This window comes from Sinohyriopsis cumingii, unplaced genomic scaffold (genome assembly GCF_028554795.1).
Source record: "Sinohyriopsis cumingii isolate HCF-2022 unplaced genomic scaffold, ASM2855479v2 utg002017l, whole genome shotgun sequence".
In the NCBI taxonomy this organism is placed as follows: Eukaryota; Metazoa; Mollusca; class Bivalvia; order Unionida; family Unionidae; genus Sinohyriopsis; species Sinohyriopsis cumingii.
The window spans coordinates 1,324,796-1,344,964 of NW_028316105.1; the positions used below are offsets into that span (position 1 = coordinate 1,324,796).

The 20,169-nt window shown below is 35.9% G+C and overlaps 1 protein-coding gene across 1 annotated transcript in view; it reads left to right on the top strand.

Annotated features, from left to right (window-relative positions):
- Positions 1-20,169, top strand: part of LOC149771242 (uncharacterized) — a gene marked incomplete at its 5' end in the record, with an annotated part of 38,374 nt that overhangs the window by 936 nt on the left and 17,269 nt on the right. Inside the window, 3 exons of the mRNA XM_089948687.1 lie at positions 1,750-3,972; positions 11,380-11,502; positions 14,228-14,281. Coding sequence (XP_089804813.1) covers positions 1,750-3,972; positions 11,380-11,502; positions 14,228-14,281 — 2,400 coding nt within the window. The remainder of the gene's footprint in view (positions 1-1,749; positions 3,973-11,379; positions 11,503-14,227; positions 14,282-20,169) is intronic.

The following is a 20,169-nucleotide window of genomic DNA, read 5'->3' on the forward strand; positions in this document are numbered from 1 at the left end:
CATCAAGGCCAGTAAGAGTGAAATATGTAATTTTTTTATGCAACTTCGACACTGCATACAAGGTACATTTGAACAAATCTAACAGTATATTACTTTCCTAGTTTTTTTGACCTCATTTTAAAGGAAGAAATGTAGATAAAACAATATTTTCTTGTGTGCTTGATGTTGTTGTCGGGTTTAATGCCATTTTTCAGTACAAAATAGATTATACATAGTGGCCAGTATAAATGGTGGGGGAAGAACCTGGGAAAACCCCGGAAAGAACCACTGACCCACAAGAAGCTACTGGCAATCTTTCTCACATACCCACATTGGTTGAATTCAAGACTCGAACCCATGCAGACAGAGGTGAGATGGCAATGATCCATAACGGAGAGCACTTTAGACCACTCGGCCACTCTGGGCCCCAACTACTTGTGTACTTGTTTATGCGTATCAGTTTGATGGGTTTGTATATTTATTTCAGTAAATATTTTTCTACTTGTTAGCCAATAAATTTTATAGACTGACATATGCCTATGGTATTCCAAAGACTTTGGTGTATGTTTGGGAAACAATAAAAGGAAACTAATCATGGTATAGCAATATTATAAAATGTTGAAAGAATACTATTAGTTCAAAATATTAGGATCTGAAGATTGTGAGACATAGCTACAGAGAAATGGTGAACAGCAAACACTTGTACGTATATGCATATATACATTTAGGCAGACCTGTGCCCCCTCAGCATTTTTCTGTATTTTGTATTGAAAGAAAAAAGCAAAAAGTGAAATATGACTTTCAAGTGCCAAATCCAATTTTGTGCAAGGTAATAATACAAAATTCTTTTATTTAGTAGGTACAAAAATAAAGTAAAAGAAGTACAAAAGATAAAGCAAGAGCAGCCAGGCTTAGTTAGCTCTATGTTAAATACAAAGGTCGTGTGTAAAATGCTCTGAATAGGCACATGTATAGGGCATCTTTGTGCTCCATCTGTAGTGTAAATATCATGTCTGAGCGGGGTTTGGAAAAGGAATTTAAGATGACATCTATGAGGAATAGAATGGCAAAAGAAGAATCAACTTTAGTCAATGTCACAAAGAGATGAGTACAGCAGTGTACGACATCATACAGCAAGACCTGGCAGAAAGGGTGATACTTATGCCTTCCGCAGACTTGTGAAACTGTATTTCTGTTTGGAGATGTGGTGAGAATGACTTGTCTCGCCACATAAAATCAGAGAAACATAAAGAGATAGACTTTGCTAGAAAATCAACTCCAATTACATTGTTCTTTTTGCATTGGAAACATTCATCCAACTGCAGTATGAATCATTCTTCACATTGACAATTTGGTTACAAGATGGAATAAAGATGTTTGGTAACTTTGTGCATTACCAGTAGCTGAAAACAGACATGAAACACTTAAAATGTCCCTAAAAATTCCGAAAAGCATTTAGATGGTGTGCGCAGGTCTGATTTAGATGAATATATGTATGGGTGGACGGATTGATAGACAAGTGTAATTTTGATTTGGATTCAAATCCTTCCATCAGTCTGTCGAGTTTGCCTATATGCTGTTCTTAATTACGATACTCAAGTCATATATATTAGTTGTGAGCATACTGGATTGTCACTTAATGCATTTCATTCAAGTACATAAAAAGGTGGCTTTCCAAAATTCATCTTTCAAAAACATGTTGTCTTATAATTAAAGATACCAGTTCAGTTCATATAGAATGTCTATATACAATGCTATTGTTTTTCTCAGGTGATGTGGAAAATGTAAAGCAGCAGGTTGGCATTGTAATGCAGCAAGTTGGTGATTTAAAACAGGAAGTTGGTGTTGCTAGACAGGAGGTTGGCATTATCAAGTATGATGTTGATGATGTCAAGCAGGAAGTTGGTGAACTAAAACAGGAAGTTGGTGATGTCAAACAGGAAGTTCATGATGTAAGGCATGATGTTGGTGATGTAATACAGAAAGTTGGCAATGTAATGCAGCAAGTTAATGGTTTGAAGCAGGAAGTTGGTGATGCAAAACAGGAAGTTCATGATGTAAGGCATGATGTTGGTGATGTAATGCAGAAAGTTGGCAATGTAATGCAGCAAGTTGATGGTTTAAAGCAGAAAGTTGGTGATGCAAAACGGGGGGTTGTCAATGTAAAGCATGATGTAGATTATGTAAAGAAGGAAGCTGGTGAGTTAAAAGAGGAAGTTGGTGATGTAAAACAGGTTGTTTATGATGTAAAGCAGGATGTGGGTGATGTAGTGCAGAAAGTTGGCAACATAATGCAGCAAGTTGGCAATTTGAAAGAGGAAGATGTTGGCGTTATAAAGCATGATGTTGATGATGTAAAACAGGAAGTTGATGGTGTAAGACAGGAAGTTCATGATGTAAAGCTTGATGTTGGCAATGTAATGCAGCAATTTGATGATTTAAAGCAGGACGTTGGTGATGCAAAACAGGGCATTGTTGATACAAAGCATGATCTTATGCAGGAAGTTAGTTATCTACAACATGAAGTTGGCAGTGTAAAGCAGGATTTTGATGAGTTAAATGAGGAAGTTGTTGTTGTAAAACAGGAAGTTTATGATGCAAAGCAGGATGTTGGCAATGTAATGCAGCAAGTTAGTGATTTCAAACAGGAAGTCGTTATTGCAAGACAGGAGGTTGGCATTATAAAGCATGATGTTGATGATGTAAAGCAGGAAGTTGGTGAGCTAAATGAGGAAGTTGTTGATGTAAAACAGGAAGTTCTTCATGTAAGGTATGATGTTGGGGATGTAATGCAGAAAGTTGGCAATGTAATGCAGGAAGTTAGTGATTTCAAAGAGGAAGTTGGTATTGCAAGACAGGAAGTTGGCATTATAAAGCATGATGTTGATGATGTAAAGCAGGAAGTTGGTGAGCTAAATGAGGAAGTTGTTGATGTAAAACAGGAAGTTCTTCATGTAAGGTATGATGTTGGGGATGTAATGCAGAAAGTTGGCAATGTAATGCAGGAAGTTAGTGATTTCAAAGAGGAAGTTGGTATTGCAAGACAGGAAGTTGGCATTATAAAGCATGATGTTGATGATGTAAAGCAGGAAGTTGGTGAGCTGAATGAGGAAGTTGTTGATGTAAAACAGGAAGTTCTTGATGTAAAGCATGATGTTGGGGATGTAATGCAGAAAGTTGGCAGTGTAATGCAGGAAGTTAGTGATTTCAAAGAGGAAGTTGGTATTGCAAGACAGGAAGTTGGCATTATAAAGCATGATGTTGATGATGTAAAGCAGGAAGTTGGTGAGCTAAATGAGGAAGTTGTTGATGTAAAACAGGAAGTTCTTGATGTAAAGTATGATGTTGGGGATGTAATGCAAAAAGTTGGCAATGTAATGCAGGAAGTTAGTGATTTCAAAGAGGAAGTTGGTATTGCAAGACAGGAAGTTGGCATTATAAAGCATGATGTTGATGATGTAAAGCAGGAAGTTGGTGAGCTAAATGAGGAAGTTGTTGATGTAAAACAGGAAGTTCTTGATGTAAAGTATGATGTTGGGGATGTAATGCAAAAAGTTGGCAATGTAATGCAGGAAGTTAGTGATTTCAAAGAGGAAGTTGGTATTGCAAGACAGGAAGTTGGCATTATAAAGCATGATGTTGATGATGTAAAGCAGGAAGTTGGTGAGCTAAATGAGGAAGTTGTTGATGTAAAACAGGAAGTTCTTGATGTAAAGTATGATGTTGGGGATGTAATGCAAAAAGTTGGCAATGTAATGCAGGAAGTTAGTGATTTCAAAGAGGAAGTTGGTATTGCAAGACAGGAAGTTGGCATTATAAAGCATGATGTTGATGATGTAAAGCAGGAAGTTGGTGAGCTAAATGAGGAAGTTGTTGATGTAAAACAGGAAGTTCTTCATGTAAGGTATGATGTTGGGGATGTAATGCAGAAAGTTGGCAATGTAATGCAGGAAGTTGCTGATGTAAAGCAAAAAGGAGAAAATGTTGCAAAAGGTAAGATATGTACATAAGGTACTCACCATTTTAATAAGCAATGAAATATTTGTTCTTCATCATGATGTAAATTCTTACAGTGGACCACGATCAAAAAAAGAGTAGCTGCCAGCGACATTGCAGGTCTCTCAACCAAAATTTTTATCAAGACCAATGTGATATTGTGAGCAATGATCATGTAGATTGATTGTTATAATCTCATGTGGCTCCCTGTGCGTATGTGCAGAGATTTTAAATAAAAATTAACTATGTCCATATCACCGGAACATCAAGTCTGATGAATATTTTGCAGCGTGTGTGTATCAGTGTCATTGAAAACAACCAAAAGATTGCAGTTATCTCTGAAGACTTTAGGAATCTGAGTGTATCATCATTTGATGTAGATCATGTCAATGTTTTCATGTCTACCTTGTGAAAATATCCTGGCTGAATTTGTCTGTCGAGCATGACATCGTTGTACACTGTTAGATTGTTAATAACACAATCAAGATCACCGGCCAATGATGCATCATTGATATCGGTGATGAAATCAATAATATCATCGTCATCCTCTTCCAATTACCTTGCACTTTAATTAAATTCTGTAAGAACACTCTAGCATTGCTGATTATCTACAGATGGTGCCACTAAATATAGTTCGTCCCACTTTAGCTTTCTCATTATCAGGTTTTTAAGTAACATCTGGGTTTTACCGGACTCAAATCTTCCGATGATAAACCTTCAAATGGAGTTTGGCAGCGCCAGATGTTGTTTAACTGGTTCTTGGTCTCATGTGGCAGAAAAATCAGTAACATTCATGTTGTACAGATATGATAAGTCTGTGAATTTTTATTGTGTTCATTGCAAAGGTTTCACTGATACCAGTGAATTAACAGCAATAACAACAAAGAATTGTCGACATGCGCTTACAGGCAAGTGTGGGAAATGTGGTACAAGTGTCTCACATGGTTTTTCCACAGATTGGTTGTCCCGACAAGTAATATGGCAAATTTATCTACCATTGCATAAAACAATTCAGCATGGATGGTTTGATGTTAGCACCCCCTAATGAAGTTCATCAGTCAGATATTTTGTTTTTACAACCTGATAACTGGAAAATGTCAAAAATGCATATATAAGTACAAGTTGATGGTCGTCGACATTGGCAGCAGATACAAAGAAGCAGATCTGCTATCAACTAAAACAGAAACTCAAGTTGCAGCTGCGTTTGAACAATTTTATCAACAAGGACCTGTAGCACAGGGCAGCCTGCAAAGGCTACAGTTGCTACAGGTTGATCCTGGCAGAGAATTTCTTGGTGCAGTAACATCTCTGATGAAACAACACATTGTGAAAATCAGACGAGGACACACCGTGTTACATTGAGATATTGCTGGGCCGCATAAGTTCCAGAAATTGTCATTCGTCGTTTCTGGAATTACAGTGGGCAAAACGGGCAGTGAATCTTGTCAGGTTGCAGTCATATTAGCACTTTTAGCTCTTTCAGCGATTCATCAGCAACCAAGTGGTTGTATAACATTTCTTCATTATAATCTACGATTTGGTGATTCTCTGACAAAGGGTGGTGCATGACCATGATCACCGCACATGACAATCGCCATTGATTTCATTGATAGCTAATCAAAAAACATTTTTAGCTACCATGCATATATCATCCCAGGTGATGATTTTAGGAGTATATTTCTCACCCATCTGTGTTGGAGTCCACACATCACTGCTCCGTAGAAAGAAACTTGATAAGTATGAGACTTAACCCCGCTCTCTTTCCAGACCTGTGAACTCTTATAATTTTGTGGTATGTCTTATGAAAATTACCCTTGAAATACAGACTTACAGCATACTAGCAAAAACTACAGAAACATTATAGTTGCCGAAAAGTCTGGATAATTGGTTCATCCGTGTTTTATTTTGAATGCGGTTTCATCTTAGAATTAGTAAAATTAGAGAACCAGGCTAACTTTACAAAAGCACCCCAGATGCTTTGGACTGCACCTATTTGTTCATTTGAAGCATCTGCATGATCAAACTGTTCATTATAGAATTAAAAAAAATGGCATCCAGAAAGCTATGCATGTTTAAGGGGAAAATAAGCTTTTTGAAAACTGTTACTAATCAACACAGAAGAATAAATAAAGAGGAGTATTCATATTCCTGTGAATAAAAGCTGGAAAGGAAACAATTACGAAAATTGGACATCACGTGTCAATTTGAGTATGTCTCGTGGCGGGATATGATTGCCATCATCATGTGAAATGGATAAGAATTTCCAAGAATTATGTCAAGTTGAGAGATAGCAACAATCCATTGAACTGCTTAGGGTTTGGAACTAGAGTTTGTGCAACTTTAGTAGTGGTAAATAAAGTATACGTGTATTTTACAAACTTTTCAGTTGAATGTAATGTTTATCGTCAATGCGTCAAACTTTTAATTACGTTTTCCAGCTTTACAATAGCAGTTATTAACTTATTGATATTTTGTTACACCTTACTGAAAACAGGTCAACCTTAAGGAAAAAAAATCAACTGCCTTACTGAGATGGACTTGTCAGGGTTGGCAGGTCTGCCTTTCATCTCCCTTGCAAGTAAGTGAGTTAGGGTTAGTACAACCATGTCTGAATCCCTAAATAATCTTAACGCATGTGTAGTTTTACCAGAACCACTAGGGCCATTAAGATAAACCATTTTATGTTGCAATACAGGATCATACACTGATGGTGCCAATGATGGCTTTGATATTTGTCTGTTTTTGTAATACCCTGGAACAGGTTTATAATCTGCAGACTCAGAATAATCAAGTATCATCTCAATTGTTATTTGCAAAATGGGCAACGACCAATGGCACAGTAAAGCATTTAATTGTTCTATGACACTCATGTCAGCAGTGCATTTTAATGCAACCTTGGGCATCTGACTGTAAAAAAAATTCTATACGATAAAGTTCACTGGATGGCATCACAAATTGTCACAATTGCTAGTTGTTGATTGCCTGCCGTCTGGCTGCTCTCAAACAACCATGCCAACACAGGGTCATGCTTGCTGATATTCTTGATGCACTCAGTAATGTTAATGTTGTAATACTTGACCATTTTCTCCTGCGGGAATATTGTTATACTCAATGCATGTTCGTTATGGTCAGTTATTACTACTGGAGAACCCATTGATTGATACTTTGCCACATATAAGATTTAATTGGTTATCGTTCTGATCTCTGTTGGGAATTTCAATTTCTTTTCCAGTTCAGTGATATCTTTTATTGTGGCTCCATGTGTTCTAACACCTTCTGCCCATTTGTTTATTTTTTTTCTGCGTTGCAGATCTGTAAGCCCATTTCCTTGTAACACATTCATGAAGTGTTCTGTGATTCACTGATCTACACAGTTGAGGATAATGATGCCATTCTTCATGCCGGCATCAGTGTCCTTTTGTCAAGGAGAATCCAAATTATGTCAGCATCACCACCGACACTGTCAGCAATGACATCACCCACTGCAACGTTAATTTTATTCTGGAAAGTATCTTTGTCCAACTGCTAGAGGGGGCCCCGAGTGGCCGAGTGGTCTAAAGCACTCTCCGTTACAGATCACTGCCATCTCACCTCTGTCTGCATGGGTTCGAGTCTCGGATTTGGCCAATGTGACTATGTGAGAAAGCTTGCCAGTAGCTTCTCTTGGGTCGGTGGTTCTTTCTGGGGATTTCCCGGGTTCTTCCTCCACCATTAATACTGGCTGCCATGTATAGCCTATCGTGTGCTAAAAGAATGGCGTTAAACCCTACAACAACAACAACCAGCTGCTAGATAATCTATGAATGTCGCTGCTCATTGGTCTTTTATCATAACATTGATGAAAATGTCATCTTGCTTAATTCTGAACATTGTACAAACATGTGCTGCATCATCCTCCCAGAACGTTCTTGGCCCTACAGATGTGGTTGAGTAATTTCAAATTTGGTACTCACAGAACAATCTGGTGCTTGTTTAACCTGTCAAGATCGAACCTGGAGTGTGAATACTTGATCACAGATAATTTTGCAAACTTCTCCTTTATATAATTAAGGCAAATACATCTTTTAATTAAACATCATCCTAGATTAATATGCAGTGACTTTATGAGCAAAAATAGTTGCAAATGGCTGATGGTTGGAGAAACAAACCTGTGTTCAAAATCTTGCTTCTCCAATTTCTGTTGTTATCATCATGCGGCAAGAAAGTTCAGGGCTATTATGCAGAGCCAAATTGTAAAAAGGTGAAATGGGGAGAGAGGGATCCAAGGCCAGTTAGCTCTGTAAATTTACAGACAGGTGAAGAAAAATTAGTTAATCTGTGTATGCAGCTGGAAAAGATTTTGTTATTGCTGAGCTTCATTATGACGTGGGCATAATTAATTCTATGTGATTGAGGAATAATTGGTGAGTAAGATTTCTATTTTTTGTGCATAATACGAACACTAGCGATTTGTGATTGATGACTGGAAGGACTATAACAGCACAACTTGTGTGAAAGTAGTGTAAATATATTTTATGTGAGCATGTGAAGAGCAATCTGGACAAACTCACAGCCAGGTAGAATTTCCATCACACTATCATCAGTATAGCAAAACAACAACCAATTTCATGCCATGCTCGTAACCTATTGCTGTAATAAAATCAATCCCTGATAAACGGATTGATCTTAGTTAGGAATTCATGACACAGGACATGAAATAGCCCATATTTTGGTATGGAGATGCCAGAAGTGTTATTTAATCAGTGAACTCACAGAAAAATAACATGGCAGCAATTTCCATACCTATATAAAGGGGGAGATTATGTCATTTTTTTTCCAGCAGTGTGTAATTGTATATATATAACTTCTGAGAATATCATATTGAAAGTAGATACATAGCACAATCAGTAGAGCATCTTACTGCTAATCGCAATTGCGATATGTCGCCGTCCATCATCAGCACCATTGTTGTATTTGAGTATTACCAGTGGAGAAGGTATTTTTCTCCATTCCTTGATGATTGCTAGAAGATACTCATAAATAATATCATTGACAGCTTTTTGCACCACTTCCCTGTTAACTTAAATGCCGATGTTAATTCAGCTTTCCTGATTTTATAGTGATTAAGAAATGACACTATGTACAATAATGTGTCTCGTCATTGAATCATATGAATAACCAATTCTACAATAATTTTGCAATAACTTTGTTTAGATGTGCTATTGTTGAAGAGATCTGTTGTCGTAGGTATTCATTGGGGGTATTCATTTGCTTAGCTGGAAAATAGTTGCTGTAAGTTGCTGTTCATCATAGGCCCTACTGAGACTTTCTTTGACAAGTTCATCATTGTAAGTCATGTTACTACCACGGGTTGGATGCATTCTGTATATCATATTCTTTCAAATACCTCCCCCAGTCCCGAAGATCCTTGTCTTCGGGTTCTTCTTTGAACTAATGTTTGTCTGTGGTAAAGTAGGATTTATGTCACTGTTATGTTGGTGGTGGTTGCATTGGTGCTACCACTGGACATGAAAGCATGGTTCTAATTGCTGTATTATGTATATCAGCGGCATAATTTCTCATTGAAATTTCTGTGGCAGCAGATAACATTGGCTCATGTACCGTTATTATGATTTTTGATTCTCACCCAGTAACAGGTTTATATCTGCATTGAAATTCATAATTGGTTTGTTTGATTTGAGAACTTCCTGCTGGAATGCTGACAGCATTGGAGTTGGGTGTTCCATCGTCCTTATTTTTATACGCGAATACCAACAAACTATTTGAGGACAAACCCCCAAACAACTTTGCTCAAATATTTAGTCAACTATTATAGACTCGCAGTTGTGCAGGTGTTATTGCAAGAGTACGGCCATTTGACACCTTTAATGGTGTAAGGAAACTAATATCAAATTCTGGTTTCGTTGATGTTGCTGAAATCGTGGTTGTTGGTGGTTTTATATTAGTAGCAATTTGTTCTAGTAGTTCACTAGTGAGCTGTGCTCGAGTTTCACGATCTGTTATTATTATTTACACAGATTCTAATACAGTGCTATGATCGGTAGCAATCACACCCAGTGGAACACCATGTGTTTCAACACTCCAAGTGCTAGCACTTGATGTTTAATCTACACACTGCATGTTACACGCATGATGAATATAAATCAACGTAAATTCTTGATCTGATAGTATACCATCATTTAACCCCAACAATATCAATGATGATAACTGTGCATGTGCTTGTATTTCCTCTGATAGCAGCATTATGTGTTCATGTAATTTATTAGTCGCACACGTTGATAGTTTATTTGCTTTGATATTATGAATATCAGCAACACCTGCCATAATCGCAACACCAGTTCCTATTACTAGTGCTACCACGTATGTGGCTGATTATGTACCGATTAACATCCTTGTTCCAGCCACTACAGAAGATAACGTGTATACTACAACATCAATGACAACGATGCATCTGCAGTATTTTTTTGTGTTTTGCTGTATGCATGTTGATGATATTTTTCAGTGATGCCTGCCATGAGCGCGCTTGTTCAGACCTGTAGGATTGTGTGAGACAGTAAACTATTTTCTCTCATTATATTAATTCTAAGTAATTAATTGAGGTGTTTTTGTGACAAATTCCAGACACCCCCAATACATCATTTTTGTTAATTGTTTGTCTTCGGGATCCAGTATGAATGTTTCCTTGATTTAACATGACTGACACAGTTCTGGAAAATCTATCGGTGGAATGACACCATGGACATGTCACAAATATCCTAATTCATGTAGCGCTAAACATGGAGAGCCTGTACATGCAGCTGACCTCATTGGTATGGTTGATAGAGTTATTTTGTTTTGACCATGAGTTGTATGAATTACATTATCTTGAATCTTTTTTATTTATTCTTTGATTTATGTGAGCTTAGTGCTGGCGACCATTGGATTTCCAAAGAAATCAATAGCAACTCTAATTATGTTTGTACTAAAATTTGTAGGTGTGATTATTATATTCCGATCTGAATATGGCCTTTCCATTTGTTATTAACGATGTCTTTATCATGATGTCGCTGTTGTCTACATATTTCTTTGATGTAGCATCATCGTCTAATTCTAGTTCTCTCAAATTAGCAGTTCTTTTTCTGCTCATGTTGAGTTCACCAGTCATTGTATTGCCTATTTTAGCAATATGTTTAAAGATTTCTCCTATAGTTTCTCTGATTTATACGCTTGGGTCTTTGATTCTTCCACCATCAGTATATACCATGTTACTCATGTTACTGATCTTGTGGCGATCAGTGTTGTCCTTTGCGAACATCATTGACAGACCAGCAGACCACGAATAATCATCAGAATATCTTGCCTGACACTTTATCATCGTGGCAACGTCAACATTTTTGAGACATGATTCAGTATTCTTTCCATTAGTCATGTATGTGGCACTGTTGAAGAACACCATCACACCATTATCAGCAAAACCAGCTCAGACTAAAAATCCATATGCTGTATCATCTGGTTTTAGAAGTCGACCTTCAATCTCAGCGAATGCAGGCAAGAAACATCTGCTTGTATCTTGAATTTGTAGTTTGATTCATCCACATGCGTTACATACACGCGCATCGTATTAATAATACTGATGCATTGATTCATTCTTTAGGAATGGTGCACCCATGTCAGATGTGATATCAGAGATATGCTTGAACATTTTATTTATATTCGGTGTTATTTAAAACAGCATTGATCTAGACAACTTGCTGCTTTCAGACTTGCTGTTACATTCCTTTCTCTCTCCCTGCTGGTTTGTTTTGTCAGTGGCACACCAGCTAATTCCTTTATTATTTTACTGACACTTGCTGCATCACTTTGGTGCTGGGCAATTTTACTGGCTGTGGTCGGACCACTGGCGGTCTGCATATTAATTGTCCAAGTCTTTTGTTTGATTGCTGAGAATGCTTTACCAGCAACATCACCAATGGTGCTAGTAGCCTTATCGTGAACAACATCAATGACTTTCATTCTTTGCTGCTTTGCAGTCAAAATTGCTTTTGTGGCTACTGTTATGAATAGACCTTGAACAACATTATTGAGTCCATCTCTGTAGGTAACTTTAGATATCGGTAATCACAAATTGATTACCCTGACTCACTCAGGTCCTCATTGGGCATTGTGTATGATCATATTATTTTTTTGTCATTATCTAATTGCATACCTGATCTCTGTCTATATCATCACTGAAGTTACCACACTGTTGAGATTAGTCACTGTAGTAATTGTTGGTAATTTCATCGACTAGTGCTCAATAAACATTGAATTCATGATACCACCTGTAAATAATTGCGGACAAATAGCAGCTGCATCATTGATGATTTATAGGTAATTATTGTCGGCTTGTCTTCTAACAATCAGAACTTCTAGCCAGTCAACATCAGCAAAGACATTATTGGGACAAAATTTATCTAGACTCTGAGGTATTTGTTTTTTTTTATGAAGCTGAGATAGCCCAGTATTAGTTGTTTCTTCTTCCTCAATACGAGGTGGTCTAACTTGTGATTATTCGGGTGATTATATATCTCCAGGTAATGGCGCTTTTTAACTTCTTTGACTTGTTTTTCAATGATCTTTAAATTCATTTTTGTGTTCACCAGTAATTGTAGTTAAACCACAGAACTTTCAAAAGAAAAAAGGAACCCAGTTTTTTTGCAAACAGTGGTGGTGTTTTTATCTAATAATTTATCACGATCTGAATATCCATCTGCTGGAATTGCTGTAGTTCTCTCTTGAAGTAATTGATGACCTTAGGTAGATTGGGCTCATGGTTTTGTTTCTAGTTTTGGCTTTGGTGCAGCAGTATCGTTCACATTACCGATCTCAACATGAGCTTGGTCAATGCCCTCGAATACTTGTCATATTTCTTCTTGTAATTATGGTTGAGCAGCTACTATTTCAGCTGGAATAACCTGTATAATCTTTTATTGTAGTTTTGGTTCTTTCTGTGATTTTTCCAATTGCCATAGCAGTTTTCTCTTAACGTGACAAGAAGACCTTCAATATCCTCCTTGACCATTTTAAACATCTCTGCTGCACTTTCTGGGAATCTCTCTCTGGCCTCCTGACACTGTTGTAGTTGCTGTTTGACAGAATCAGAGACGGGGAGGTATTTCTCAATCGCCTTTGTCTGTGTCAAGCTAATTTAGCTGTATGAGATTCCATGGTTAGCATAGAATCACTCATTGTTATTACAATAACAATATAATTACAGGCCCATTCTGCCCCAGCAACTTATTTTTTGCTCATGGTCCAGCACCCCCACTGTAAACAGCAGTGCAGACAATCAGCGATGATCTAGCACTGGTCATTTCCCGATCATCTACTAGCAGCAGGGAGGAACAGTGCACTAGTCAATGGTCTAGCCTCCCTGACATGTTAGACGCCTCAATTTATCCTTCTCAGTTTTGTATCGTTCTCTGATTGGGTTCTTTAATTCATAGACCTGATGGTCTGTCAGGCCTCACTGCTGCTAATACTATTTTTTTTCTTTATAAGAAGTAGAAATTTGCTATTTCATTTTTGCCATAATCAACATTAAGATACTCAACTTGCATGGCAAACAGTTTTTCATTTGATTGGAAAAAATGAGTATGATTCATTTGTCCACAGGGATAAAGAAAGATCTGATTGATTATTGCCAGTACATGATCTATACAATTTCTTATTAGCTCACCAAACCATAAGGCTAAGTGACCTTAAGAAATGGCCTTTCTGTGTTGTCCGCTGACTTTCCATCAGCAATTGCATTTTATCTTTCTGGGATTTGTAGTTCTCATCCGATTTCAGTACAGCCTGGAGTAAGTATCATAACAATTTCAGAAGTGTTTCATAATGAGCAAGATCCTTGCATATTAATGAGTGATCTGGTAATAGGATTGGTTAACCTTAATATCACTCTGTGAGTAATATTATCAGTGCAGTATTAATCAAGCGTGGAATATATGCTTGCATTATTAAGGTCTTGGATGAGTTCCATGGTGAGTGAAACCACCAGATACTAATGTGGAGAATGTCCATGTGATTGACAGAAATTTCTGACCCTTAGAAAGCCATACTTTTGATTTGATTTTGATCAAGAGTGAAACATGTTAATATCAGCTGAGCTTTTACACATCCATTCACTTCTAATCAAACATTGAAAATCATAAAATTTTGAATGTTTTCAATAATGAGTGAGATCCATGCATATTGATAATGTGATCTGATTACCTGAGCTCATCTATTCCAGATATTGCTGAAGTCAGAGAAACTGTTAGGAAGAAGCATGATGCCTTAGCAAAAGGTAAATTGTTGTATACAAGATATTGTATTGTTTTAATTGCACAATAAAATATATTTATATGATTTTTTTTCAAGATTTAGTATTGTTTTATCAAACCAATTCCAGTTACATATATTAATTTGTGTATAATAACTCTGGTTTAGACCTATCCTTATTAAAGAATTTGTAAAAGGTAGAAAATTAGAATATTCAACACAATTTATATGATTGTTTAGAGATTTCATCTTATAGCAAAACCAACATTTTAAGTGGAAGCACATATTAAAACATCAGAATTTTAAATGAGCATCATATATGGTCATTGTGCAGGAAAGCTGTTTTTGAAATAGGGCATCTTTATCAATGATGAATCTTTGAGGCATTTAAATGAGCACAATTAATGAATTGAATCAGTAGTATCAGTAATTATAGGTTGCTGCATTTGTATGTGAAAATATGAACTAGTTTTTTGGATGGAAATGCTGCACAACTTTGGGGGTGCAGTATATCCATCCAACAAATCGAGTTCATATTTTCCCAGACAAATGCAGTAACTTTTTATTATATGCTCATTTTCTTATTCTGCCTAAGGCTTAATTATGTAAACAAAAATACACTACATGAAACAAAGTGACTGAATGTATGCCATATTCTGAACATTTATTTAACACAAGTGCAGATTCATCATTACACCACAACAATTTTATTAATGCACACATAACTCGGCCCAGATAAATTTGCGTGCTAGACATAACCTTCAAATAAAAATGGCGTTTTGGTCTACTTAAAATTGAAATTTGGAGTCATATTGTGAATGAATGCGCATTGCAACAACATGTCCATTTGACCTCAAATGAATAGATTTGGTATTTTTGTCATTTTTATGAATGATTATGGACTGGATCTATGTGCCAATTCCACATGAAGTACATCGGATTTCAGCGGCGATTAGCATTGTGTTGACATCTGCAATTGTGCTTCTGTTCTGCCATTGAATGTTTGAAATCATAATGTCGGAAAAATATGAAGACTTTCAGTTGCAATTATCAAAAAGATGTTGTGAAATATAATGTTCATTTCATTTTGAGTGCAGTAAGGAGGGTATAATTTGACTTGGATTATAGTCAAAATTACAGTACAATTTTGAAATGTGTAATCAATCATGAGAACCCATGACATGGCTCATGTAATTCGGATTTTGCAGAACTAAGAAAGTACATTTTGAGGAAATTCAGGATGTAAAACTGTTAAGTGTATTTTTTGGCATTCTTATTACCAGCTAAAGAAGACAGTTTATGCCTTGTCACTTGCATGTTATTTGTAAGGACCCTGTCTGGTGTCTATTGTATAGCTAGCCTAAATCTTAAACAGTGTATAAAAAAGTAAATGTGGAATGTGCCAAAGCAGCTGGTATATGGCAGTCCACGAAAGATCTGCTTTAGTTCAGTCAGTTGGTTTACTTCATCCACAGGCAAATAAAATACTGTAGTGTCATTTATTTTCGTTGGGCCCAATTTTCTTGGTTTTGTAGTAAAAGGCATTTTCATGGGTACTTAAATTCGTGGTTTTACCTGTCAAAGTTTGAATATTAGTAGACATTTTAATTTTATGGTTTAACCTACAAATACCCCCAAAAAAGAATACAAAAGAATAAAACTATGTTGGTTCAAATGGTGGTCACTTTAATATATAAAGCAATACTACCACCTGTATGAGTACGAATCAAAGACCTGGCAAGTTCAATACTTACACAGTGTTTTCGACCAAGTGAATAACATCTGTCAAAGCTGATGCAGCCAACAACACTAACACAATACTTCCATCTCTATGAGCACAAATAAAACACCTGTCAAGATTAATCACTTTTGGCTTGTTTTTGTTTGAGTGCTCAACATCAAAGGAAGCCAATGCAGCCAAAAACACTAGGCCAGTTGGTTATTAAAGAAGAATTAAAGTTACACTTCTGCGAGTGGTATGCTAAACAGGTCATGGATACCATTATGGAAAAATATGTTACTGGTGACAATCAGTGCACAGTATTAGTAAACCTTGCAACCTCATTAATCAAACCGATTTATGCTGAATGGATAACTGTAGCTCACATGACAATGTGTGAAAGATCAGACCTAATTATCAGTGGTTTTGAGAAAGCTGGACTTGTTTAATTCAGCAATTTGGGGATTTTTTTTTTACCTGAGAAGGATTTGTGAGTACCACGATACAGTGGCTTTGTCCAAAAGTCTGTGAAATGTGAGCTTTAATACTCTGCTGTAACTATTGTATATACATAGTGTTTTATTAAAAATAATGTTTCAAGAAATAGTTATATTTTTTTACAGGATTGTTGTTCTTTTAGATTAAAAATGCATTTATAAAATGAAATGTGCTTTCAGAAGGATTTAAGTGTTTCAATAACAGTTGTACTCGAATGAAGTATCGATTTGAATAAGTATTAAATTTAATTTTCATATACTATTATTTTGTATTATCTTTTTCATTTTCAGTATTACTTTTGTTTGAATACCTTTTGCTTTTTCTCTTTTTTTCTCTCTATCCTTACTTACCTCACATATCGATTTCAGGCAGTGAGTGTAAAATTACATGTCAGATACCCTGTTCAAACGTGTGCATTGAAACAATATAAAATGATTTATAATTCTTGTTTCAAAAGGTTAAAATAAAAAATAAAACAAACACATGTAAAGCTAATATTTATTTACCAGATTACAGTATTGACCTTGATTTATCAAATACTTGTATACAAAGTCCTCATTATTATTGTTATTATTTATCAGATACTAGTAGCTGTGTTAATCACTAGGAATGGAACACTCTAAGGAAATGGCTCATTTTTTGTTGGGGATTTAAATTCTTGGTTCGGGGCATCAATGAATACTACGAAAATTGGTCCCTCAAGAAAATTGATGATACTACAGTAAATAAAAGTGTTGGCATCTGCGTCCATTGTTTGTTTACAATAGAATGTAATTCCTTTATTCACATGAATTCAGTATGAATTGCATGCATCTTTAATGTAAAATACTGCATGATTCTGACAATGTAAAGTTAACGGTGAAAAAAAATGAGCATATAATAGTCTTATTAGCATCTTTTCATTTATTTACTCAAGAGAACCTACCAAATCTAATCTGACATTGAAGGTCTTTGGTTTCGTATCCATTTTGACTCATTTCACTTTGAGATAAAAGATGAATTTTGTTCTAGGATAGTGAAAACTATTTTAAAGTTCTTTCAGAAGAGTTTTGTGCCCCTATTTCCTTAGGTTCATTCTTTTTAAATGTCATTTGTTAAGAAGGAAGTAAAAATTCTTATTTCTTTGGAGTTAAACTTAACTAAACATTGCTTTTGGATTCTAAAAGTATTACATTACTACATTGCAAGTATTTTTTATTAAACGATAATGATTTCAGTTCTCTATGAAACCATTCATATTACATTTTCATTAAGCACATTATTATAATATAAACAAGACCAAAGTCAATATTAGCGAGAAAGAAGGGAATGCTGAATACATTGGAAATATATTAACTAACATGTTAAATTGTAATTGTGTATAAAATCGTGAAACCAAACAAATGGTTTCCATTAATGGTTACTTACAACCCTGGTGCCCTAAACTGATAACAGATCACTTGGAAGCATTGCAAAAATTCTGTTACCGTCTCAAAAGCATAATTGAAGAAGTTTCCATGATTGTATACAGAAGAAACCATCACTATATTCAAAGGCATCTTGAGACCACAGATGCAGACCCATGCAGTTGTAAAGACAAATGCTGTCTAATCTATAACAAGAGGCTTCAGTCCAAAATGTTACAAAATTTGACTTACAGGAATTAGCTTTACTAAATTTCAAATGTTTAGACTTGAGGTAAAGCTTGATGTATCTTCTGACATATATAATTTGTGTCATTCAATACCTTTGTGAAAACAGTGACATCATAAAACGAATGCATAACCACAAGAGAGATTCACAGTAAAATCAATATGAAAATTGCCAACAACAAGTCCACGGTACATTCATCAGTACCCTCAAGATGCAGTCTCAGTGACTTTTTTGTACATTATATAGCAGTCAAGCCAGGTTACCAGTAGACTCGGTGTCTACAGGTAACCTGGCTTGACTTCTATATAATGTACAAAAAGGTCATGTAATAAAGGATGACATGAGGTTTTAGCTGAGAGAATTGGTCTCAATGAAAATATAAACATCCCACCCCACTACAGGTTTGCAAATATTTCAAATCAGCAACAGTTTATGAACTGAAACTAAAATCTTTGCAATAATTCAGTATCCTGCCAGGGCTTCTGTTAAATCACTATTTTGTGGAGTCCCAAGGATCCCCACATTTGAATTTTGCAGGGTTCTTACAAGATGTTAAAGGGTTCCATTTTATAGTTTCTACAGTAAGTTGTGTGTCTATGCATTCATTTGTGTGTGTGTGTGTTTGTGTGAGAGAGAGAGACAGAGAGGTTTCACTAGAATTTTGGTGAAAATAAGAGTTTCACCAGCAAAAGTTGCAGTCACATCTCACAAGCAAGTTGGGTATACATGAAGTAGATAAATATCTTTTATAAGGCCAGGAATAACGAGACACAAAACCTTGTCAGTTTTACTTATATGTAATTCTTTTAAATAGTCATGTATTAAAATTGATATCCCGTCAGTCAGCTTGGGAACACGCTACTCAAGGATGTTACTTAGACATTAATATGTAGCACCCTCTGAAACAAAAATATGGGACAAGGCATCTTAATTACAGAGTTGCATGATGGTGGATTTAATTGAAAATTTTGTAATGAGTGTTTTTGTGCACAATCCTGAATGCTGTATTTCATTACTCTCATATTCTTCTTTTAAAGTTTGTAAAATGGTGCTGATTTGACCTTTTTCTGATGTGACATGTTTTGATATTTGCAAAGATCCATTTGCTTTAACATTTTTATCATGTATCATCCACCCGAGTCACACTGTAAAGTGTCTTGCTTATAATCAGGCGCCATTTTCTATGAAACCACAGACTGGTCCACTACCTAATTTTAATATGAATATAATGAATCTATGAGGCTAAGGTCAAGTTGATGAAACCCATTTGTTTTCTTGGGAACAAACTGGGTTATGTACAGTTAAATAAATAGAAAACGGAAAATTCTTACTCATCAGTGACGTTTTGAAAGCAGATTCTCAAATTTATAAGAGTGGAATTAAAAGATGATACTAAAAATGATAAACACAACTTTTGACTGATTTTGATTTATTTACCAAAACAGCATAATCCATATACTGGAGAACATAAAATGTAATTTGTTTAAAAAAGGCCTAATGATTACGACAAAAGTATAATGCCTGGCATGCATGCGTTTAACCCCCAAAACAATTATCCAGATTTGCAAATGATTTTGTGGGAAAGCAACAAATGGTAGTAATATTTATTATCGTAGGATTTATCTTCTGATTTTGAATCCTTAGCATGTCGTCCTTTTGAGATCACATGCACTATACTTATTTGGTTACACTTGGAAAGGAACACAATGCATAATTAATGAGCCTGACCTCAACAGATAGCATAGAAAATCCTTGAGACCTCTGTTTCGAGAAACCTGAACCTTTTCTGCAAGCTGGAAATCGACTTCGTCCGCAATTTTTATTGCGTCCTACGGGACTCTTTGGCTGGGGTTGTAATGCATCATTTTTAATTTTATTACATCTGTGATGCACATTTGTGCGTTATAGGAAGCCCTGCCTGCTATCATGGCACTTTTACTACGTTTTCCATTGGGACATAATTTTAGTATAGATAGTAGTTTCCATCTTAGATAGAGATGTTTCTCACTATGCATGGTTTCTGCCCTTTGTCACTTGGCCTGGAATTAGGATTAATCAGTTTG